The sequence below is a fragment of the Spea bombifrons genome, chromosome 3 (genome assembly GCF_027358695.1).
Source record: "Spea bombifrons isolate aSpeBom1 chromosome 3, aSpeBom1.2.pri, whole genome shotgun sequence".
NCBI classification, from domain to species: Eukaryota; Metazoa; Chordata; class Amphibia; order Anura; family Pelobatidae; genus Spea; species Spea bombifrons.
The window spans coordinates 25017902-25043566 of NC_071089.1; the positions used below are offsets into that span (position 1 = coordinate 25017902).

The following is a 25665-nucleotide window of genomic DNA, read 5'->3' on the forward strand; positions in this document are numbered from 1 at the left end:
ATGTTTGCCCAGAGCATATATCAGACCTGGGTGGGAAATACAATTATAATTAAGTGATGATCCAAAATGAACTTAAGTTGGTCCATTTCTTTAATTTGTTTTGTAACTTTACAAAAATCAGTCTTGGATTCTGTGTTGCTTGACTGATGTCCCGAGGCAGCAGCATGGAAAACAAGCAGCATTTCAAAGATTTGTTGGAAGATAATGATTGCAAACAGTTGAAGAAAAACAGCCTTTAACTGTTACCATGTAAAATATTAAATATCATGATTTTATGTAAATGACGTGCCTCAGCAGTACCTCAATCTCTAAATCGGCACGGATTTTGAATATGCTGTCTACAGGACCTGGATCTATAGTTTATGGTGAATGTTCGTGTCTTTAAAACATCAACATGTAGTAGTTTTAATGAAATAAATAAATCTCAAACGCACAGCCTGAACCTGCTGTAGTGTTTATATGATATTCTTAAACTGTAATGCTATATTCTATTGGATTAAATATATTTTTATAAATATATCTAAAGTTAAAAAAGCATTTAATAAACAAGTAGCACCAATATAGCAAATTAGGGGACAATAATATATATATACACATATATATATATATATATATATATATATATATATATATACACCTTTACAGTGGGTAACCTGATCAGGACCTGAGCTTTTATCTCCAAACATCAATTAACGGGCTTTCCCAGGCATCTATTGGTTTCCCTTCATCAAGCGTTAGGAAGTGACCCGATACGGGTCACTGACTGGAAATTTAGGGTCAGCTAATCCATCTTTTTTCATCAATGCACTTTTTGTTGTTTCCTTTTAATTGCAAAAGTTGTCACTTAAAAGGGCCCTTGTCTATTCAACACACTTGAGTGGCTTTTTTTTTTTTATAACATCACTGCAATATGTACACCCCAATATGCAAATGAGGAGATCCCAGCTATTATGTTTCACTGTCACATCATGCAACACGGTTACTGAAGTACATACAATTTGGCATGTTTTATTTTTTCAAACATACTAATGAATAATCATATGTTTGGCCAATATGGGGATGATAGGACTGGGGCCCAAATAATTCGAGAATGCAAAATCAAAATCATTTTATTTAAAAATGCCCACAATTACCCGTTAACAGATCATAAATAACCATTTATACGTTTTGTTGACACTTGTTTTAGATACAGCAGCAGTCGTTAAGATATGTTATGATAAAACACTTGAACTAACATCGCTCTCTTGTGTTTAGAACAGAGTATCACTAAAGCTCAAAGCTATTCATAACAGCTTGTCTCCTGTGTTTAGAACACAGCATTGGCTGTAATTTTACATACCATTTCTTCTATTACCCGTCTCTGTATTTAGAGCACTGCGTGAATCATTTGTAATCTTTAATAGCACTTATTCTCGGATTACCTGTCTCTTGTGTCTGACACCCTCTCTCCTCACTGTCTGCTCTGTTCACGTCTATCAATATCTTTGTGCGATTGGCAAAAAACAAAACAAAAACAAAAACTTTTTTTTATATAAACTGGTCCACTTTAAGAACAGATTATGTCTTGTTTCCAAGTGTATGAATTTTATTTAAATTTTTTTATATATTTTTTAAAATCAACTACCAATATTATAGAAGTTTACAGCTTTTGAATTAAATGTGACAGATCTAAAATAAAATATAATAAACAATAACCATTTCCGATCAGAAGACATCCAGGCTGATGTTGTTGGGCTTTGTTAGTTTGTCCAGCATGCCTCGTCCAAGTCTAGAGGCGAAAAGTGCAGCAATCTGATCGCTTCCGCTCTTCATGGCCAGATCATGCGCAGTCATCCCTTTGTCATTTTTCTTTTTTATACTTGCATTGCATCTGAACAGAAAAAAAAACACATAATTAATAAAAATTTTATCTTGTTAACTAAATTTGGCAGAATCGTAGTAAAGCCATGGATCGTTAATCGCACTCTGCACTTGTATCATCGACAACTCAACGGAGCCTTTAATAGAGGAAGCTTGGAGCTGCTGGTCTTAATCGCTACGATTCATTTGAGGATGCCTTATTGCCCATTTGGAATAGCCACACGTTAGTAAATAAACTTCTTTGGGCCCTTGACAGTTTATGAAAGGTCATGAATAGTAGCTTCTCAATCACAAACACTATTTTAAACGAGGGATTGTGGTTAGTACCGGCTGCATTGACAGATAATACATTTGTACAAAGACTAACGGGCCAAGATTCCTTTTATTTATTTATATATATATATTTTTAAATTTCATTATAAAATTAAAATAAAGCATGGATCAGATCAGATTCCAAGCCACAAAAGGTAAACAAAAACTATTCTGATTATCAGCAACATGAATTGTTATGTATGCTTTCATACATGGAAGGAAACAGTGTTTTATATGATCGCACACACACGATCGTACAGATAGTTCTCCTTACCCCAGAAGCACTTCGGTACATTTCTTGCCTTCCAAGCCAAGCGTGACGGCCTCGTGTAGTGCAGTGTTATTGTGCCTGTCAGACAATTAAATCAGAAACACAATCGCACGTCTTGTCACACTTAAGAAAGAATCCCCAAAACATAAATAGAAAATCATTATTATTATTTATTGTTTTATATAGCGCCATCAAATTCCGTAGCGCTGTACAATATATACCCTCACTGAGAAGAAAAGTGAATAGACCACAGCTGATAAGAAGACATATTGACCCAGTTACTTATCTAGGAATCCAAACTTTAATCATAAACAGAAACATGGGAACTCAATAACATGCTTTGGATTCTCTGACTGCCTCGGCCATCCTGCATACACTAATAGTCGCCGAAAGGTAGAACGCATGATGGATCGATGGATGCCCCTTTAAAGGTAGAAAAGGTGTATTTGCAGTAAAAAGCAGTAGCCGAAACAAAACTTCCAGCGCTGCTGAGATTACTTACGGCCCAGACTGGTGGTCGATATCAGCCCCTTTCTGTACTAGGACTGGGATTACTTTGTGATGCCTGTTAAGAACAGCCACTGTCAGGACGGGACGCTCTTCGTTATTCGTACAATTAGGATCAGCTCCCTGCAAACACAGATAATTAACAGAAACATCACCACTTTTTATGTGCCTTTTAACAATATGTAAAATAAATAATAATAATATTATAAAATAAAGAAATCCATGTCTTAGTTTATGGAGTGTACTCAGTGATCACAGCCCTTATTCATTTGAATAGGGATTGATTTCAAATGTTCCTGTGTATGAAGTAATATAATTATATCATAGTGATGGTAACTGGGGCAGAGTTGGGCATGGCAACCGTTTGCCCGTACCCACTTGCTGTTTGCCTTGTTGTAGATCTGGTCAGACATACCTCATCTAAGAGCTCTTCTACAACCGCAATGTCTCCTTCTCCCTTTGGACCAACTTCTTTGAGGAGCTTTCGATCTTCAGGCTGTGATTAGCAGCAAAGTCATGTAATGAAACCCATTCCCTCCGTTAACCCTTTGCATACAATATGCTCATTTGCAGAAGGTTAAACGGAAACATCTGCATACAGTTCATGATGACATTATGTCATTCAGGGTTTTTTTTTATATTAAACCATTTAAAAACCTGAAACTTGGGAAATGCATTAAGGTAATGAGAGGAGGATGTTAATATAGCAGTTGGATTAAATAACACATATTCTATATAGGCTCAAACTTTAAAAACATGAACTCATCTCGAAACATACACTGTGTGGGTTATGAGGTTCAGGAAAATGCAGATGAGATGTTTGGGGAAGAATATTATTAATATACACATAGAGTATAGTGTAACAGATAATGGTTTACAATTATAAAATTCTGAATATTTAGTGGCATAAACATAACAGCCTTATAATGTTTATTTTAATTTAGCCTTCATCAGGTCCTTATTTGTTCCGTTTTACATACAGAAAGTCGGTCTTCTTTCTGCAGCGGCTTCCGGTTCTTCTTCTTCTTGGCCCGTCTTACCCTGGTATTATTGCTCCTGGCGCTTTGGCCATCCTCGCTTGCTATAACAGGGAAGGAATCATTATTTTTTTTTGCATAATTTTACATTATAAAGGTCACCGGCACCTTATCAATAGGCTTGGGGACTTCATTGTTTATCCATACGACAAACTGACATCAACCTCTAAATACATCATGAATATTAACAACATACATAACTTCAAGTATTATTATTCTAACGGCACCTACTTAAAGCCGTATTCTATTTTAGGACTAGCTCACATTTATTACTGCTTGAAGTAAGCCTACGAGTAATCGATGAGCATTAATAGGCAGCTGCTGCATTGGGATAAGCCTTGGAGAGTTAAACAATATTATTAAACACTGATATTTTTAGGGAAGGCTTATTTTAATGGTATTGACAAATAAATGTAAAGGTTTTAATTAAACAAAAAAAAACCTCGGCAAGAAAAAGCCCCGATCTCCATGGAGAGAAAAGTTTGCATAATGCGGCCAGAGTTTCCGGAACTAGAAAATTGTCATTCTATATGAAACATCCAGATTTGAGGAGTAAAAGCCCTGATCCAACTGCGGTGTCAGAGCTTTCTCTTTGGATTATATTGGATTATATGTTCTCTCATGTGACTCTCACCTATGCTGGACTGGGTATCGTCAAGATCATCTCTGCCTTCTGTCACCGAGCTCAAGAAGTGATTGTTAGATAATTTCATAGGCTTTCCAGTGAGGACATTCTGAAGAAATGAGAGATGGGTACTCGGTTACTCCATTACTAGACATACCTACATTGTATGCACCAAGCGATAAAGGTTTCCAATATCACACAGATGCATCAAAAAGTGACCTCCAACTATTAACCCCTTAAGGTCTCTAAACCCATTGAAAACAATGCATTTTGAGCCTGTACAAGGGGTTAATATAATAAGTCACTGTATAAGTTTCTATGCGCTATTGCACAATGCCTACTAAATACTGATTTCTATAGCGCATGTATAGAGCAATATAGCACAATCATATTCCACTGGACTTTATCATGGGCAAGACAGGACTAGTTAGGCGGGCTGTGCCCAAGCTTAGAAACACGTTTACAATCTAGAAAGAATGCATAACTGTAGCTTTATAGCTTCTGGAAACGAGCAGTGTGAGACCTAACTGTTACAAAGCCGTAGTTATAGGTAATGCAGTGACCCCTCTGACTGTACTGTTACCACCGCACCCCCTAGTGGTACATTTTAGAAGTGCTCTTCAGTCATTATACAGCCGCTAGTAGCAGTGCTCTCATTGTTATTATAATGCAAACCACTTATCATGATTTGTACATCAACAGAATATATATCAGGGAATATTAACTTTGACAGCTTTTGCCAGTAGATGATACTGACCTTGTCTGTTACCAAGACATAATTTAACCTCAGGCTGACTTCATAGCCATCTTCATGAACTGTCGCTGATATAATCTACAAATGAACAAACATGGGATGCCTTATTCGTACTGTAATCAGAAGGGGTATCAAAAATTAGACTTAGTTTAGATTACTGGCACGATGTATTTCTCTCTAATTTGCAGCCAACATTGTGACTTTTCACACTCACAATAGGATTTATGAATGAATCTAGCAAAGCACTTGGGAAAACATCAAAAAGCACAGATTGATAGTCATGGGTGTGAAGGCACAGATTTATCAATATATTTTAGCATAAAATAGCATATTTCCCCAGTTATTACTGAACTAAACATGACAGCATTTCCACACTCTGTGACATATACAATGAAGCTGCCGTGACATTTTCTTTGATTTACTTTCACATAAACCAGACAAACAAAACTAGGGGCCATTCTTATTGCCTAACTGTGCTTCAGGACTTACCACAGGATAAAAGACAACGTGTGAAGAAAAAGAAAGAAACAAACAGAAGTGAAAAGGACATTTTATTATTATATGTAGATAGTATACAGTGCTACGGGGTGAATGGAAAGGAGTTTTATTGATGGGATGGTAGAACATTTACTTTAGGGGATCCAATTGAATTTATGAGACCACTTATCACACCTATTTTGGTTTCTTAATTGCAATGAAAAACTTCTCAGTGGCAACAGTGTATATGGTCTTGTGGGTATTAACAGCTCCATCAGACAGGGACAGCAGGCCCAGGCAACTTAAAAAGTTCTCTTATTTGTGCCTTTGGTTTTATGCTACGTTATTTTCCTTACCCTACCCATCCGCGGTTGTCCGATTAAAGCCTTGAAATCAGAATTGTTCTGCGTATAGCAGCGAAGGTGGGCACTGATATGATCCAGCTGCTGTCTCCAAAAACCTGGGAAAAAAAGCATTGACAGCCATTCATTTAATCTGTAGTTATTTACATCTTATCTGCCGTAGAACCCAACCGTGCTTTGCCTTAAAACATCCAGGACATTTATTGAAATGGAAAATGTGAAGGTAAAACGTTCAATCTTTGTTTTTTTAGCATTGCATAGAATGTTCCATTTATAAAAACTAAAAGCAATCTAATCTTGCATATGATTTTGTTAACTTGCATGTCTGTATCAGCCTCTATGGCATACTTAGGAACTCTCTGGCCTGACTAATCCTCTCCCTTTACAAAAGCCACCCAGAAGAAAGAGAGCTGCAGGTAGCCCAGACATGGCGGCTCCCAGGTATTAACCAATTTGACCTTTGACCTCACCTCTGCCTGGACTGATGGCTGTTACAAGCGGCTTGCGGTCGCTCATCTTCTCTTTCTTGTCCCTCTCTGACAGCAGCTCCATTTCTTTCTTTTCCATCAGCTTGCTAGAAGGGTAAAATAATCCAACGGTCTGGGTTCCCCTGTCCATTTTCTCGGAGTCAAGTCTAGCTTTAGGCAACGTGAGTGTTACAGGTTGCCAGGACGCATGCTTCTCAACATCCTGGTGATACATATTGTATTACAAAATGAGTAACAACGAAACAAATCACAAGAGGCTGAATTGGTATTATGCCAAAATCAAGATGTACTTCTCCAGTGTTAGGGGTTCACGGATGAGGAATATGCACAAAAGCTGATGTTTAAAAAGCCACAAGACCTTTTGGCAGCCCGGTGAACCAAATAGGGACCTCTACCTGTTTCGGAGAGGCATGTACAGATGAAGAAATACTTGTCGCATCCAGCAGCCAGTGGCTGTTTCTAGCAATGATTTGTGGATGTTGAAGTTTAGTAACAGATGGAAGCCCCTATATGACCCACAATACTTTGGCACATGGAAAAGTAACTTGATTATTGGGTAAAGCAGAACACTGACTTAATGCAGACTCTCTGGAATCATAAGTAATGTAAGAAAAAAGGTTTTGCAAGGACACGCGTGTCCCAAATGGCTGCATCCCACGGTGGCGCCTTCATCAGAATAAAGTCTAACTTACTGCTCCTCCAAGGTTTATCGATCATCACTGTTTTACTAGTAAATTTCACAGCAAGTGTATATGTTTATACAACATCATGCAACTAAAAGACAGTCATCTGACTTATAATAAATTATCACACAAGCCAGCTTACTCCAGAAAATGACGCCGGATGCTCTCTGCTGCTTAACATCTTGCTGTTCATGGTGGAATATCTCGGCGGAGGCTCTAGATAGACCCCGCAGGAGATACAGAAGCGGGCGTTAGGATGATTGCTCGCACTACACTTAGTGCATGTGAGATAATGCAAAGAGGGACCAGGCTGCAAAATAGAAAACATATTATGGTTGGAACAAAACAACATTGCTGTTCGTAAATGACCATGTACTGGCACCTCCTGGCATTATGAAGGGTAGCCGTACCTTTGCCCCACACCAGTCACAAAACCTGGCATCAGCAAGATTGACTCGGCCACATTTGGAGCAGGACTGCATCTTCCCGTGCTGGTTGGGTAAGGGAGGTGAAGACTCGCCACTAAAAACGGGCTGCGGTAAGAAAAGCACAATGTGCAGGTCAAGTTCACATGTTTCAAACAAGAGATCTAAATGTAATAGAAAAACACCAAAGACGTCCTTCATTAAGATGCAATAATAAAACGGTCACTAGTTCCTCCAGGTAAATGTATTTTGAAAATGGCTTGTAATAAATACTCCAATGTACAGCTCATTTGAAAAGAGGGAATATACTTTTATTATACAAATATTTTATTATTAAAGTTATACTACACTATATAGTTTTCCTTTCTTTATGCACTCCAGATCTTAGTTTTTTTTTATAAAAAAGAGATGGTCTTAATTTTAGAACGACACCACCATTTAAAATATGTAGACCAATGCGTACCGTTTGAGCGGTTGGCAGCTTGGCTTCACACGTCACGCAGTGCTTAAGGTTAATTGGATTCCCAGTTCCACAAAATCGACAGATCGCTTTGTCCTTTTAATAAAAAAATTTGTTACTAAAGCAAAGAATAGAATCAGCACAAAAACTCAGTATCTGTTTGGATGGACTTTATATACAGAAAAATCATTGCTCTTGCCATGAGTCCCAACGTCAAGAGCATCCCAAGAGCACAACCATTACCACATTTTCCAGGTAAAGTTAAATGTAAATGCAAACGGTTCTTAGCCCTGCAAAGTGAATAAACCCTGTCTAGGAGAAGCCTGGATCCTTTCAGATCTTGTTACCGATACCTGGATATCTCAAGAGCCAATGATCCCTTGGACCTCTTTATATAGAAACGCTATATTACATTTTCCCAGCTACTATTGGGTTAATTGTCTTAAAGTGATGTCACGTTTGAATGTCCGGGCTGAATTTCAGGCTATAACTGTGCCGTACGTATGCTGGAAACGGTTTAGCGCTGAATACATTTGCAAGCAGTAAACAAATAAAAATATACAAACACACATACAACATAACCAATTTTTTTTCCTCTTTGATGGGACAGAACATTCTCTTATAAGTGGTAATTTACCTTTAAGTGTATGCTGGCTTGGGGCTGCATCTGGTTGATCAATGGAGCTTCACACACAATGCACAATGGCGTGTTCATTGGGACCATGGTCTTGCACTCCACACACAAACCCATCTGGGCAGCGGACACAGAAACAGCAGTCACTACACACTTATTCTACAGTTATATACAACAATATGGAAAGAAACAGACATTCAAACAAAATAGTTTTGTTCTCCCAAACTCATAAGCATATCTATTCAGTAGCAAAGCCAGGATGATCCAATCCATTTCCTGGCCTGAAGTTCTCTCCCTTCTCCTTGCCCACCCCTAAAATTAACAACAACAATAGATCAGTGATAACTTATTGGGGATGAATAATTGTTCGGTTCATAGAAACAGAAAGTTAAGATACCTTTCCCAACGGTATACACACTAGGTTGGTTTTTAATACATATTGCTTTATTTAATAATAATAAAGACAGAAAGAAGTGTCCTTACCTGAGCACCTTCAGGGGGAGGCAGGCGGCGTCCGGGTATCGGTGGGACAGGGGCACCACAGTCCTGACAGAAGTGAGCAAATGGGTCTGATGGGCGAGGGGCTAAACAGTGAGCACACCTAAAATTAAAAAAGTCAGTTTTAATATTTTTCCCTTACTTTTTTTGGAAGCACAATTAAGGGTTCAAATACTTAAATAAGGGAAATAATGAATTTATTATGTTATCAAACATTATTGATGACCGTAAACCAGTTGGTGAATTCATTCCCTTGGGCAGCTGCCTTAAAGTAATGTTTTGTATCACTATCAGCCAGAAGTTTGTTTGTGACGTACGATCAGAAGACACCTACTTGAGGAAATCCGTCTCTCTCTGAATTCTCATGGTCTGGGTGCTTGTTAGACTCTTTGTAACAGCGGCTTCTGTAAATCCATTCACCTATAATAACAAGATCACCGTTTGTGAACCGACAAGGCACTTTATTGTCCCATTTAAAGATGCTTTTAACTATAGTTTCTATAGCAATGTTACAGTGGACAGAATTTTCATCTAATTTCATTTACTACCACATTTTGTTACATAGATGTCTGTGTTATAATCTCTAGAAAGACAATTTAACCAATAGAGTTTGCCTATGGGAGTAGAGTTTGTAAATAGATGCCACGATCCAAATAGCATATGATTATTTGCAAAGTTAATTTAAACAATAAGAAAACAAGATGTAAAGTTTGCACCTCTATGCTACACTATTAAGAGAGTTAGTGATAGTGAACCACGAAAGCAAAGACAGTGGTTTTGAGACAGAATGAGATTGCCAACACACAGAAGCTTTCCCACAAAATACCTGAGACCTCTGTGTCTGTGGAGCCGACGCTGGTTCTTCAGCAGTACTGTGCTTTCCCAAGCGGCTGTTCAGAAATCGTGGGCCCTTAAAAGACCTATTACTGGTTCTTCCATCTACGTCCGGATCTGAAAATGTCCACAAAATATTAAACCAAACATACTACTAAGAGCAGACACCACCGGCGTAAAGTGTATGTTCTAATGTGATGTGTCTAAGTTAGTGAGGCTTTCTATGTCAGTAGCAGGTTAGAGCACACTTTATTCCCAGCATAATAGGGTTAATAGGTGGGATCCAGCCCATTCCAAGTAATCTGTACAGAGACCCTCTAGAAGGTACTGGGTGAAAAATCTGCTTAAGATATGTATTGAATTTTTGTAACCGGGAAACTGTGTAGCTGGCCGGTGTGCTAGAGAGAAAGATCTGTGTTTAGTTTGTCTCCAAACTGGAATAGGACATGATTTTTCTTTTGTTTATTTGTGGAAACCCTGAATAAAAGATACAGAACCTTGTATATCATAAAATACCCAAAAATAATCTTATCTGGAGGTCTAAGTGTTTAATTTGAAAGTGTCAACTCAACCAGCCCGTCACAGTGAATAGGCAAAGTAAGGCAATTATAGTGCTCTACGTAAGGGTCCTGTAACTTTAATATATAACCTGTAACCTATAACAACTTAACCTAAAAACTTGAACTTGTCCATGTTATTCTATGAAAAACTGGAAAACAATGCTTCATAGAGTAACATAGGAGTATGCATTAGTTTGCAGTTCACCTCTGAGCAATAGACTCTACCTCTAAAGGTTTCTGCCGCCTCATCCCAGGCTGTCGTCCTTTGGGATGGTCTAGTTTGCATTTTTGGTTTTGCAGGTGATATGCTTGTTCCCAAATCCTAGGGACAAATACATGACCATGAGTTGGTAGAAAAATGTGTTTTAGCTGATGTTTGAAGTGAAAAAGATATAATATATATAAGTATAGGCAGAGAGTGACCAAACCAGTCCCACAAGGGCAAAAGTCCTAGAGAATGCACATAAATATCTAAGGAATAAAACACGCAGTAATAAAACTGATAATAGCATGAAGCCTTGTGACATTTGTGTAATGGATCACTGTTTTGGAAGATTTTTTTAAAAAACAGGTCCAGGTTGCCATTGAAATAAGGATGACCTGTCTACCCCCAGCTTCAAAAAAAGACAGGAGCAGCTCTCCCAATGTCCAAGTTCTTCATCTTTTCATTTCTTTCTTTAAGACTACTTAAATAGGTTGCTCTACTCTGTACACAGGTCCTCCTCTCAATGTTGACAATCTAGATTCTACCACAGGAAGTATCGTATAGACATAGAGTCAACACAATAATCTGCCAGCTCTTTGGTAATGTGAACACTGTCCTCACAGTTTCCATGTCACTGGATTTCTTATTTCTGTAGGCACGCTAGTCCTTGAACGTACAGTGCTGGTATTATCTATTTATGTATGACAAGTTAAAGTGCAGTGAAGAATCTTGGTGAGTATGCGCTACCTTCTTGGACAGCTCCTTGAGGAAGTTCTCATCATTGTCTTCATCTGATGAATCTATAATCGGCGGCACATATTCCACAATGAACACTTTTGTCACAGTTCCGCTCTCTCTGCCATCTCTGAAGAACAGCAAGACATGGGAGATACTCGGTATTAGACGTCACGCTTTGTATATCTCTCTAGGTGACAGTTAATCATGGTTTGTGACTGTATGTATGCCTTCTTACAAGAGGTGATGCTGCCAAATAAGAAGATTAAACAGCTGCTAAGGGCCCCCATTAGCCTAAGATCCTTCTCGAAGGATTTTCATGGTGATACATTTCTTTCTCAAAAAAGCAATTTTTGATCACATGTTCCTTACTTGAACAAGATTCTACCAACTTAAGATGTTGCCTGTCGAATTTACTTTGTGCTATCGGCCGGCCATGTCCCTGTCTGAATGGTACCAGCCCTGGTACCTTCACCAGAAACACACAGCTTCAAATGCAACATTATCAAAAAACTGCACTTTGTTGGCCTTCATAATTACAGACTAACAATTCATTCAGAATATGATGTCATATCTTGGTGCTCCACATTTAAACCATCCCATTGACCAGTGACGCTATAGGCCTAATCGCCCAACAGGATGATTGGCTGCCTGTTTTGCCCCACCCCCCCAGGTCCTTTAGGGCTAGCTAGCTTCAATGCATGATGAGGTGGCCATTTGGGAGCTATAATATATAGGCCTGTGCTGTTGAGGCAATCAGCCCACAAATGTTGGATGTCCCACAGAAAAGGGATGTTTGGAAGAAATTACATTGGGTCAATACATTAATGTATTCTACGTGTTGAAAATAAACAAATTATTATGAAATAAAAAAGTAAAAATAAAGAGTGACTTACTTGCTGACTGCCAAAGCCTTTAAGGTAATTTTTCCATCAGGCAATGTAAATGGGCCTCTATATTTCAATGTAGTATTTTCTCTAAACCCAACCTTCCTTAATACATCTGGTTTGCTCCCATCCAATGTATAGTATATGGTCACATCTGGAGAATCTGCGAATACAAATTAGAATTGTCAGCGACCACCAAACATAGCGAATACCTGAAATTTGAACTATGTTTTCTCTTTCATACCTGACTTAATTTCAATTGCTGTAGTTGTGTCTACCTCATATTTGCTTCTTCCAGGGGGTGGAACACGAAGTGGTATAATCTGTGGTACTGATATCGAACCAGCCGTCATTCTACTCAGTGTGCCCTGTGAGAAAAAAAAGACCAAAAAATGGTAGATGTTCGCAAATGTAATACTAATATTAATTAAAACGCTTGTGCATTAAAGCTTCATCACTTTTTAGATGAAATGAGGTTCATCAGAACAGCCCAGATCATGTAAATGGAAAAAAATAATGTGAATCTCTATGGATTAGATGCCCTGAGGTGAGAAAAAAGTCAATGTTTTACCCTTTAACACAGGTTGACAGCACTAACACATATGCTTAATGCTGTAACGTATGGTAGCCTAGAATACCTTTAGTTCTCTATAAATTGGGTAAACTAGAAGATATGTGTTTAGAATACTTTCCAGAACCAAAAGGTCATATTATGTGTCTGAAACCAAAGGTGAACCTTTACTTATTTAGAAAATGTTTTACCAGAAAAAACACAAATGGTGTAAAATAAAAATAATATTAATGGTTAATATATTAGTATTTTGATGCTAAATACCACAAGGCAGGCATTTTCAGGGATACTAAACTGGAGAAAGATTTGGTGGTTTCTCAAAGGTTATTCCATACTTGAGAAGCTCTGTAGGAGAAGGCGGCTCGACCTGCTTCCTCCATGCAGCGTGGAACCATGAATACGCTGACCGGAGATTGTAGGAGGTATGGAGAACTAGAGGGAGCATGCTGCTTAGATATGGTGGTACTTTCCCAGACAAGTGGTGGTACAGTAAACTTAAAGACGTCTGGATTCAAGGCAAAGCCAGGTAAGATCTTTTGGCACATCGCATTGATGGGTACTGTATTCACAGAATAGAGTTGTATAAACTACTCAGTTTACGAAGGTTGATTTGTGGTTCAGGTGCTACAGATAGTTGCACTTTCCATTTTCTTGCTAGGAGACTGAAGTAAGACTTTCTGCACACTTTTTGCACACTGGGATAGAATTTGCTGGATATTTTGCCAATGTTTAGAATAAATAAGAGGTTGGGATCTAGACCCAAACCAAGATATTTGTAAGGACAAACAGCAGACAATTTGATGGTCGTAATAAATCAATGGCGTACTCAGTAATGCCCCATTAAATAATAGGGTGGTAATATTTATGGGACTTGTATACAGTATTGTGATAATGCACTAAAATCATTGCAGTCCTGTAGGGTACATTTTTTTTTATCGTTTATCGAAAGAATGCCGCGGTCACGCTGTATACAGAATAAAATGTGCACTCTACGTTAGTGACCAGATGGCACACTTACATTGATAAAATACTGCGCTCAGCAAGCTGCAAAGCAAAGAAAGCCACAAACTATCTCCTTGGAGAATTGTGTCAGCGAGAAACACAAATATGGAGGAATATGAAATGTTATGTACTTAACAATAGGATGTTTTCTATGAGTAAGCCTTATTAACAGAGCTTGAGGATCCAAGCCTGTCCTTGACTACAATACACAAATAGCCTGCCTGGAGACTGGCACTCAGAGGCTGCAGAAAACATGTAAACCTAGCATACTTTTGGTACTGGGTTTGACCAGGAGATTGCCAGGTGAAGCACCGCTTCTCTGGGCCAAGACCCAAATTCTCCTGGGTCGCTGGAGCGGGGTCTTGACACCCCGCTCCCCGCCCATTTTCCCTTTAAATGGGGGTGTTTCCCGCTGCCGTCGGGAACTCCCCCGATATCAGTGGTGACTCCCATCGACGTCACGCGACCACCCACTGATGCCATTGTGCAGTCCCGGCCGCGTCCCACAAGGGAAGTCTCCGGGTAGCTGGAGCCCAGACGTTCCCAGGTATGGTTATAAGGTGTAAGTCATCCTCAAATGCATTAATCTAGACAAAGTTTAATTAAAATGATAATCTGTATACTATGAATACTATGATATATTTTCTCAGCCGCCGTGCTTTCTGCTTCCGGATATGCCGGATTATATCCTATGAAGATACGCGGCGCCCAAGGAACAGCATTCTATGGAGTCTTCTATAGTGTAAACTACATTAACTTACTAGTGTAACTTACATTCAGCTCATTGAGCAGCAAAATAGTAAATAATTATAAATTTATACCGATTTTTTTTTTTTTTTTATGTATGTAAACTGCAAGTTTGATTGCGTTCTTAATAAAGTGGTTTTATACGTATTAGTGTTTTACTTCTTGCACCACTAAAATTGAATAAAACACCTGATCTTTTTGTAAAGTGTTTTTCACAATTAATTATTACATGCCTTAATTACATTAAACGTATTATTACAATCAATAATTGATCCTGTTATAGTTTCTTGTGAATGTGTCCAGAACCAGCAACCCAGAGACCAAATGGAGCACAGGGGCACTTCTAGGTGTAACGGAATTGCAAAAGGGTTTTCTAACAATCAATTAGCCTTTTGAACTTAAACTTGGAATAGCGAACACAGCGTGTCATTGGAACACAGGAGTGATGGGAGTGATAAAGGGCCTCTGTACATCTATGAAGATATTCCATTAAAAATAAGCCATTTCCAGCTACAGCAGTAGACATTAACAACGTCTGCGCTGTATTTCTGATCCATTTGATGTTATTTTAATGGACACAATTTAATTTCTTTTTAAAACAAGGACATTTCTAAATGATCCCTAACCTTTGAACAGTGGTGTATGTATTATATATATATATATATATATATATATATATATATATATGTGTTCATGTTTAGACCCTAACCCTGCCCTATTATACCATTACTAGAGCATACTTTATTGATACCCTTGATCAGTATAGGGAAACAATTACTTGTTTGAGGGGTTGCCACTCGACCCAAATGGCTGACGTATTTAATTAGGCGTTACAATGGCAAAACGTTGCAGAATAACAAGACGATCATGATAAATAAGCAATAGTGCAGTAATACAGTGGTCCAGAATACAACTGACAGACAATGTACTCAATGTATCCTTTTTTTAAACAGCAATTGCGAGACAAAGTTCTAAATGTGAAGCAATCTCCATGGAAACCAGTAGGACGCTCTTGCTAATTTCTCAGTGTTACCCCAGGCCTGTATTACTTGATGTGGTCCATTGGGTAGGAGAGCTCCGAGGAATGAGTTAGCAGGGCTCCTCTACCAGGTCCAGCAGGGCCACTGCTTACCGCTCACCATACTTGGGAACTCTCAGGGTTTGGCCCGGAGTACCCTGGGAGAAGCGACGCTTCCCCGGTCCAACACCCAGATCCTAGGGGTCGCGGAAGCGAGGTCCTGACATGCCCCACTCCCCGCCCATTTCCCCTTTAAGGCTAGGTTTCCACTTGGGTTTTTGTCCTGCGTTATTTTCTTGATGAAAAACGCCAGGAAAAACGCCAAGAAAACCAAGAGTTTTTTTCTGGCGTTTTAGCCTTTCTGTGGAAATTGCTTTTTTGACCTTAGGCAGTTTTTCCAGCCTTTACACATTAGAATTGTGACCCAGCTAAAAGGGATTAGGATAAATGGCAAGTATCTGCCCCCTCCTGATGTCATTTTCTTGGTAGAGTTCTACTTAAACGCCCCGGCGAACCCTTTTGTCTCTTTTCTGTGGTTTGTAAGACATGCTTTATTCCGAATATCTGCTCCTCTAGGAAGATTGGCCCCAAATGATGGTGCAAATTGTTTGTTGTTGCTTTTGGCACGCAGGATCCAGTTGGTTTGTTTGTAATGGCATGTTTGATCCAAATGGTGTAAAAGTCAATATGAACTTTGTTTTGTGTGAAACTGTTTGTTTCCAGCCTATTTCTCGTAGGACACACAGATACTGGGTCCATCCTCTGCATTGTAACTGTGGAAAAAAACACCATAAAAAACGCCAAGGCAAAACCCACATGGCTTTTTCATGGCGTTTTTTATCTGTCCCATAGACTTCTATTGGAGAAAAACGCCAAGATTTCCTTGCAAAAAACGCCAGAGTGTCAACATGCTGCGATTTTGAAAAACTGCCACAGAGCCCAAAAAAGCAGAAAAACGCCAAAGAGGACTGAAAAAACGGCAAACAGTAAAACGCCAAGTGGATATGGCATTGTGCGATTTCCTATTGAAGATCAGCTAACATCTGGCCGCAGCGTTTTTCACTAATAGCCGTGTGGCTGAATTGGCATTATTATGGGCGTTTATGCAAAAAAAAAACCCACGTGGAAACCTAGCCTAAATTTGGGTGTTTCCAGTGATGTCAGCCCAAACGCCCACTGACGTCGGTACGGCCGCCCACTTAGATCAGCAGGATGCACAATCCCTCGGTAAAATGTGGAGCATCCCATGTATAAATATTAACTAAACACCATATATGCAGTGGGGTATCACATCCACAGAGGTGTGCACGATGGCTAGCAATTTGGAATTTAACCATTTCTACATATCAAGATGCTATCATGTTCTGATCCATCAAGTTCAAGCTCGCTGTTGATCCAGAAGAAGGGGGAAAAACCCTCCATTGAAGTGATTTCCAATTCTGCCTCAAAAGGGTAAGCGTGGCTTCTTCACTCCAAATGATATCTCGCAGGATCCATAATCAATAACTAATCCTGCTCTTATAAGACAATTATATCCCTGTATATTCTTTTGCTAAAAAAGTCCATTTTTAAAGGCATCTATCAAATTTGACAGCACAATGTCTGTGGATTGTGAATTCCACACCTTTACTGTTCTTACTGTAAAGAACCCTTTTCGCTGCTTTAAGTGAAAATTCCTTTTGAGTTTGAATGGATGACCTCTTGTTGTTTGTACAGGTCATCAGAGAGCGGCTGGTATTACTAGATATATATATATATATATATATATATATATATATATATATATATATATATATATATATATAAATCTTTGTATAGTGATATTGTATCGTGTGACATCTTTTTTCCGAATGCAAACAAACTCAACTTTCTTCATAACTAATGTGTTCCTTTCCTATTGCGACACTTTTATACATAACCCCCTCCACTCCTGTCCAATATACCGGTACATTCATCAATAGGGGTTCCCTTATTAAACATATTAAAAGGGGGCCCTGAGATAATCCCACAATTGCTCTACTCTGTTTAAGGAATTACATGGAACATTTCTCAAAGTAGTGACCCAAAAATCTTCAAATCACAACAGCCCAAAGGGCAAATGCCACCCAGCCAGCTACACAAGCCAACCCCCCTGGTCGCCACCCAACTCCATACAAAAAGCTGGAAATGGAAGACACGCTGATCTTTATTACCTGCTTGGAAAGCGAACTTGAACGCGGAAAATAGCCAGCTGATCGCGGACCGGTTCTTGCTACGTTTCGTTACTACAGACGCCTTCCTGCTAAAACCCAGAAGCCTGGAAGCAACAAAACCCTTGCAGAGCCCGAAGACTGTTGCCTGGCAACCAAAGATGCCTAGAAGGGTCCGCCCAGTTTCTACTCTCGTCTGCCAAAGCTGGATTCGTTCCTGCATGATGACGTACTAAGCTGTCGCGGAGGTCTGGGACAGAGCCGTCATTTTAGCTTTGGGCACAATCTTTAAAGATCAGGATTAAATCGACAAAAAATGAAAAAGAATAAAATTAACATAGGCACACGGTTATCGTAATATTCCTTCAGATAATATGCTATTCCTGTCACATCGTTACTTAAATATTTTCTGTACCGACGCACATGAACGAAGTTGCCCTTATGTAAAATGGCCGCGAGTGATCGCTGCGTGATGACGCGTAAGAGTAGCTGGACTGCCTGAGAGTTTTGCAGCGCGTGTATCGTCACGGAGAGTAACTGAGGCGAGATGGCAGAGGTGAAAGTGAAGCAAGAGAGCGGAGACGCAGCGGAGATAGAGGCTAGGTGAGTGCTAAATTACAGCGCTCTGGTATTCGTTTGACATGAAGCCATGTATTAACCATTCGGTGTGCTCCTGTGAAAAGTGTATTCGTTATATGTATACCTTCGAGTGAGATGGAGATTTATAATGTGTGGCTATCATTTTCTACCCCGGGGCATGTTGATGTTTCACACGCAGGTCATTTAGGCCAGGGCTGCCACCTAAAATCTGGAGGCCCAGTGACCATGTTAGTGGCCCCACTAGCCCTTATAGCACCCCATCCCCTGCGGCTCCCTGCTCACAGCTCTCCCATTGCATGTTACCTTCCGTTTTGACAGCTCTCTATAGCTAATCACCCCATGAATCTCCCTTCAGCCTCCCATGAATCTCCCTTCAGCCTCCCATGAATCTCCCTTCAGCCTCCCATGAATCTCCCTTCAGCCTCCCATGAATCTCCCTTCAGCCTCCCATGATTCATTCAGTCTCCACCCTATAATTAAGTTAGGGTCCTTTCCATAAATTACCTTCCTGCGACGTCTCGCCTGCTTGTCTGTGGGTCAGTGGGCTGACACTTTACTCGTTATTGATACATTTCTTTTTCATTTGATCAAATGCGTTGTTTACTTCCTGAATGTTTACATGTAACCTGTCTGAATCATATAACTAAAGCAGTAAAAAAATCACTCTGGATTTTATTTTACATTAAAGGGACGCTCCAGCCCTGTAATGCATGTGATAGCAGAGATGGTGTCTTCCTTGCAAAAGCATGGGGGATTCTGTGGATAAGCATTTTCCCCCACCAAGCTGGTTGCTGCGTAGGAGACGTCTTCATCCCAACACGCCTCCGCAGGTCCGCTGTTAAGGGGGGCTACATTGGGAGGGCTTACGCTGAAGCGCTTAGCAGCGTCAGGTAACATGAATTACGTGACCCTGCGGTAGTGCTGACCCTGATCTGAAGGAAGCCCTCAACACCAGATCCACCGCCCCCTCCTTGGGCATAGCTCTAGGCCGGTTTCCTTAAGCCCAACACGCAGTCTGCATGCCAGGATATGACATCATTTCCTAGCACCCAGACATTGCATGTGAGGAGCTTGAGGGAGCAGAAGAGCTGGCACATTCTCTTCAAAGTCAGTGTGTTAGAAGCAGGGAAAATGGGCAAGCATAAGGATCCGAGCGACTTTGACAAGGACCAAATTGTGATGGTTAGACAACTGGATCAGAGCATCTCCAAAACTGCAGCTCTTGTGGGGTGTTCCCTCAGTCTGCAGTGGTCAGTACCTATGAAGAGTAGGCCAAGGAAAGAAAAGCGGTGAACCAGCAAGCGTGTCATGGGCGGCCAAGGCTCAATGATGCATGTGGGGGCGAAGGCCGGCCTATCTGGTCAAATCCAACAGACAAGCTACTGTAGCTCAAATTGCTGGTTCTACAAGAAAGGTATCAGAGCACACAGTGCATCTCAGTTTGTTGCATATGGGGCTGTGTAGCCGCAAACCAGTCAGTCTTGGAGTATTATTATTCTATTCATGTCCAGTATATACAACTGTAACTGCATTATCATATCACTGCTGTATTAGGGTTGACAGAGCAAAAACAGCCATTTTTTATTTGTGACTTTTGGATAATTAATTTTAACACGTGATTTTCCTTCTCCTAGGATTATAGAGCTGTGCCAACAGTTTCCTCATGGAATCACAGATCAAGTTATTCAGAATGAGATGCCTCATATTGAAGCCAAACAGAGGGCAATGGTTATCAACAGACTTCTATCGGTGGTATGTGATGGGGTTAGAACTATAAGGAATCACCATCTGTTACAGTGCTTTTCTGGCAAATCTGGCAGATCATACTTGCTCGTTCTTCACAAAACGTGGAACTGGGTGGGGACAATGTGATCATGTACAGTGGCACAAAAAAAGTATGTAAACCCTTTGTAATTACCACTATTAATGTATAAATTTGTATTAAAAGTTACAAAAATTAACAAACACAATCTGTTTTAACTAATAACATACAAATTAACATATACACTATAACAATTTTATATATTGTTCTTGACCGTATTGAAAACATTTAAACATTCATAGCGTGGATTGGATAAAGTATGTGAACCCTATGCAAATCACTTCAACAAAAGCTAATTGGATTCAGGAGTTAGCAAACATGGAGTCCAATCATTGAAATGGGATTGGAGGTGTGTTTTAGAGCTGCTTTGGCATAAGAAAAAAAAAAAAAAAAAAAAAGGAAAACATTTTGAGTTTGCTGTTCTCAAGAAGCATCCACTGATGTGAATCATGCCTCGCTGATTTGCATAAAGCTGGAAAGGGTTACAAAGAAATTTCAAAGAGTTTACATATTCATCAGTCCACAGTTAAACAAATGGAGGCCATTTTGTACTGTGGCTACACTCCCTAGAAGTGGGCACCCAGCCATGACGACTCCAAGGGCACAACACAGAATGCTCAAGGAGTAACGCTAAAGGCTAGAAGGAATCAAAGGAATCATTGGGACTTGTTAACATCTCTGTTCAATGTTTTACGTATGGTAGACTCATGAACAGGCATGGAGTCCATGGCAGGACACCGCAGAGGAAGACGCTATTCCAAAAACATTGCTGTTTGCCAAAGAGCACCGTGACACTCCGCAACGCTACCGGAAAAATGTTTGGTGGACTTATGAAACTAAGGTTGAATTGTTCAGGAAGGACGCATGACCATAGCTTACCACATGAAAACATTCCAGTGGTGAAGTATGGTGGAGGGAGTATCATCATTTGGGGCTGCTTTGGTGCCTTAGCACCTGAGCAGCTAACCATCATCGAGGGGATAATGAATTCCCAAGTTTATCAGGGTATCTTACAGGATTGGTGTCCACCAGCAGGACAGTAACCCTAAAAATCAAAGCAAAACAACCACAGAATGATTTCAAAAAAAGAAAATCCCCTGACCTCGAGAACCGTTCACACCAGGCATGGTATGAATATTACCGAGCTAGAAGGTAAGCGGTTCTGTAAGAAAGAATAGTCCTAAATGCTGTGTGGGTCTCATCTGGAGTTACTGGTAGCTTGTTTGAGGCTATTTCTGCCAAAGGAGGTTCAACCAGTTATTAAATCCAAGGGTTCACTTATTTCCCCCCCCCCAGTGCTGTGAGTGTTTAATGAGTGTGTTCAATACTTGTCTATACTTGTGACTTATGAACAATTAATACAAAAAAAAGGGTTATTCCAAAGGGCTTCATTTATTTTTTTCTTGCCACTGTAACTGATATAGAGCAGTGATAATGTTAGTTATGTATATTTTTGTATTGTGCATTTTTAATATATTTCTCAACCATTTCAGGGCCAACTGGACCTTCTCAGAAGTGGCACAGGTCTTTTGTACAGAATTAAGGATGCACAGAGCGCCAGGTACGTATTTTTCTAAAAGCGTGTAGTAGGCACAACTTTTAATATGATTTGTTTAATGGTCATTAACCTGTAGCTCCACTTACTGAATTTACACTAGTTACGTAAAGCACGTTCTTACGTATGTGCTTAAATTTAAATTTGTTTGTGTGTGTATGTATGTATGTATGGGGACACCTGATCGTTACACCAACAGGGACTTTTGTGACTTGCATTCTGAATACAAAGACATAAATATCTAGTTGGTCGTCGTTGCAGCTGTAACAGCTTTAACTCTTCTGGGAAGGCTTTTTGCAAAATTTTGGGGTGTTTGTGTGGAAATGTTTGCCCATTCAACCAGTGGAGAATTTGAGGGGTCAGGCACTGATGTTGGACAAGAAGGTCTGGTCTTGCAATCTCTGTTCCAGTTCATCCTAAAAGGGTTCGATGGAGTTGAGGTCAGGGCTCTGTGTGGGACAGTCCAGTTCAACCAACCATGTCTTTATGGACCTTGGACGCATTTTTTTTTGTTTGTTTTACGTGTCCAGTTTCTTTTTGATATATTAACTTTTACACCAAAGGCAAAGAAGGTCACTTGGCCTTTTAAGGTTCTTGGATGGATGTCCAAAAAAATAACTTGTTCATCATTTTTTACAGTAAAATAAAAGGTTCAGACAACCAAGAGAAACTAGTTTATCAGATTATAGAAGATGCTGGCAATAAAGGTATGTCTGAAAAAAATATTTGTAGATTTAACTTTTTATTTATTTCTATAACTTATTTTGGAAGACACATTGGTTAACATAATATATATTTTTTTAGGTATTTGGAGCCGAGACATAAGATACAAAAGCAATCTTCCTTTGACCGAGATCAACAAAATTCTGAAGAACATGGAGAGCAAAAAACTCATTAAAGCAGTCAAGTCAGTAGCGGTAAGGGGGATGATTATAGCGTGTCTGCATCACACGGTTATAGCTGAGCACCGCTAATGTACAGAAAATGAAAATTTTATTTCTGCAAATGAAACTATACATTGCTCCCTTTTAGCCTGGGTAAAGAATTACAGCAATGGCCAGTATTGGTACTTGTCTCCTGATATCTCAGCTGCAAGAATAAGCTTTAAAGCAAAGTTGAGTCTGTCTGCCCTTCACCTGATGAGTGATTGATATGTAAGAAGGATCTTCCACCTTAACTGCTACTTGATCCCCCTCTACTTACAGCAAAATCCATACAGCAAGAGGTTGGCTTGCCTATGGATTCTTACAAGGACCAAAATAAAGATTTGGCAGGTTTTGCTAGGCCAGTGTTTCTAATCTCTTGGTGATCTTGGCTGAGCCAATACAAGCGCTATAATCTATGGCTTGGTCGTGGTTTCTGGGTAAATAACCGAATAATTTGTGCAAATGGGCTGCTTCAACACATCCAGCTCATCTAGCATTGTGTTTCTTGTTCTAGGCCTCAAAAAAGAAAGTTTACATGCTGTACAACGTACAACCTGATCGCTCGGTGACAGGAGGAGCTTGGTACAGCGACCAGGATTTTGAGTCTGAATTTGTGGAAGTCTTAAACCAGCAATGTTTTAAATTCCTGCAAAGCAAGGTGAAAGCATCCTCATCAAATATCTATTTAAATGGCGCATATGTTCGCCATGCTTTCGTTTACAACAGATTCTCCTTTAGATTAATATTTTTACAAGCAATTGAATGCAAAACTCCCAGACTTTTACTGTTGATAATAGTTGCAAGCATTTTATAATCTATTGTTCATATGGCTTTTAATGTTTTTTATATGGTGTTCTGCTGTTAACTGAATGCTATCAGCTACCTGTAACTTTACATATAAAGCATTTATTGTTCCAAGTGCTATTTTCTTATTCAGGGTAATAGTGTCTCCAGCCATATGTTTACATGCCTTTTATCTTCAGTATAACTCCCTGCATGTTGATGACGGTACAAGGAAGATTTTGAATTTAGTAGAAGGTGTAGCCAAGCAAATAGACCATGGTCACTTATGCTAAAACTTTCAATGCCCCGGCTCCACGCCAAAATGTGATCCTCTATACCCAAGTCCCGGCTGGCAGTGCTAGAGAAAAATAAATGGCTACATGCAGAGACTAATGTTGAATTATTCGATTTAACAGGCAGAAGCAGCCAGAGACAGCAAACAGAATCCAATGATCCAAAGAAACAGTTCATTTGCCTCATCCCACGAAGTTTGGAAATTCATCTGTGAGCTGGGCATTAGCAAGGTATGAGAGCGTCACAACTATCACCATGAAACCCAGTTCTGGGAAATAAGCTCTTATTTGTGTGGCTTTTCCATTGACATGGTGGTCTGTTCACAATTCTTAGCTTCTGCTAACACTACTCGGTTTAATGCGTACAGTTGTACTGACGGTCAGGGAGAGTTTCCTCAATAAATTGACTTGTTTTGGATTTTCATAACGTTGTGTTCTCTGTTGGATACATTATATAGAATAATATATATATATTGTATAAAAAAAATTGGTTTTTTTTCCCCTTCTTGGACAGGTTGAATTATCAATGGACGATATTGAAACCATTCTAAACACATTAATTTATGACGGGAAAGTAGAAATGACCATAATCGCTGCAAAGGAGGGGACGGTTGGCAGCGTGGATGGACAGATGAAGCTCTATAGGGGAGTAAATCCCATTTTGCAGCCGGCAGGCTTGGTGCGTACACCTTGCGGCTTGTGCCCGGTAAGATGTTTCTCCTTTAATAGTCACTTTAATATTCAAAGTGGATTAGGCCCCCAAACCATTTCCGTTACTTAATACACAGTAACACATGCATTTACTTGAAAACACAGTTCAGTACATAGATAAATAGTATTTCCCACGGACCCCTCTGGAAAGAACTCCTTTATTAGTTGCTTTAATAAATCAAAAACCTCAGCCAGAAAAAGTAAGGCTTAGTCTTGTGAGTAAAATATCACAAATTCATAATTTCCAATGGATACATAACCATTAACAGTCAAATAGACAGTGTGCTGTATGTTCGGCGTTTTTTATTTTTCCTTAAGTGTTCACGTCGGGAAAACTTACTTTTACTCTGATCTTTACCTGGACAGGTCTTTGACGACTGTCACGAAGGAGGTGATATCTCTCCGTCCAACTGTATATACATGACAGAGTGGATGGACTTTTAATACACCCTTACTGATTCTCTAGAGCGGAGGCGTTTAACTTTGGTTTTAGGACATCCTCATGTGATCACAGGAAGACTAGGAAACAACTTGATCCGCCTGCGAGGGGAAGACGGAAAACCTGCACTGTTTTGGCTCGGAAGATTGCCACGGAACATCTTATTTCTAAGTGACTGGAATCTAGGCAGGTGTCAAGAGACATAACCAGAAGACATGTATAACCTCAATAGACCTGCATTGACCACCACGGAATGACTCACTGTGAAGATCACGCTAAAAATATTTATTTTAGTTATTTCAGCGTTTTACTCTTTGAATCCAACCTCTTTAGGGTTTTTTTTTTTTTTGTTTTGAGGTTCACCCCTTTATAAATTGTGAAACAGAAGCTTGGTC

The 25665-nt window shown here is 39.6% G+C and overlaps 2 protein-coding genes across 2 annotated transcripts; one reads left to right on the forward strand and one right to left on the reverse strand.

The window, feature by feature from the left end:
• Positions 1–1610: 1610 nt before the first annotated feature.
• Positions 1611–18281, reverse strand: DZANK1 (double zinc ribbon and ankyrin repeat domains 1). The gene is made up of 21 exons (XM_053459858.1): positions 18145–18281; positions 12859–12982; positions 12624–12777; positions 11740–11857; positions 11013–11109; positions 10220–10344; positions 9728–9813; positions 9379–9496; positions 8899–9012; positions 8265–8357; positions 7787–7909; positions 7519–7686; positions 6676–6895; positions 6200–6303; positions 5370–5444; positions 4622–4721; positions 3931–4031; positions 3366–3446; positions 2946–3073; positions 2447–2521; positions 1611–1870 (listed from the first exon to the last, which is right to left on the reverse strand). Exons 2-21 carry the CDS (start codon positions 12965–12967, stop codon positions 1705–1707), a joined length of 2355 nt encoding a protein of 784 aa, XP_053315833.1. The 5' UTR covers positions 12968–12982; positions 18145–18281; the 3' UTR covers positions 1611–1704.
• Positions 18282–18614: 333 nt separating this feature from the next.
• POLR3F (RNA polymerase III subunit F) lies at positions 18615–25612 on the forward strand. Its single transcript, XM_053459845.1, has 9 exons — positions 18615–18744; positions 20376–20493; positions 22057–22124; positions 22758–22825; positions 22923–23035; positions 23559–23702; positions 24244–24351; positions 24635–24826; positions 25198–25612. Exons 1-9 carry the CDS (start codon positions 18689–18691, stop codon positions 25273–25275), a joined length of 945 nt encoding a protein of 314 aa, XP_053315820.1. The 5' UTR covers positions 18615–18688; the 3' UTR covers positions 25276–25612.
• Positions 25613–25665: the final 53 nt, after the last annotated feature.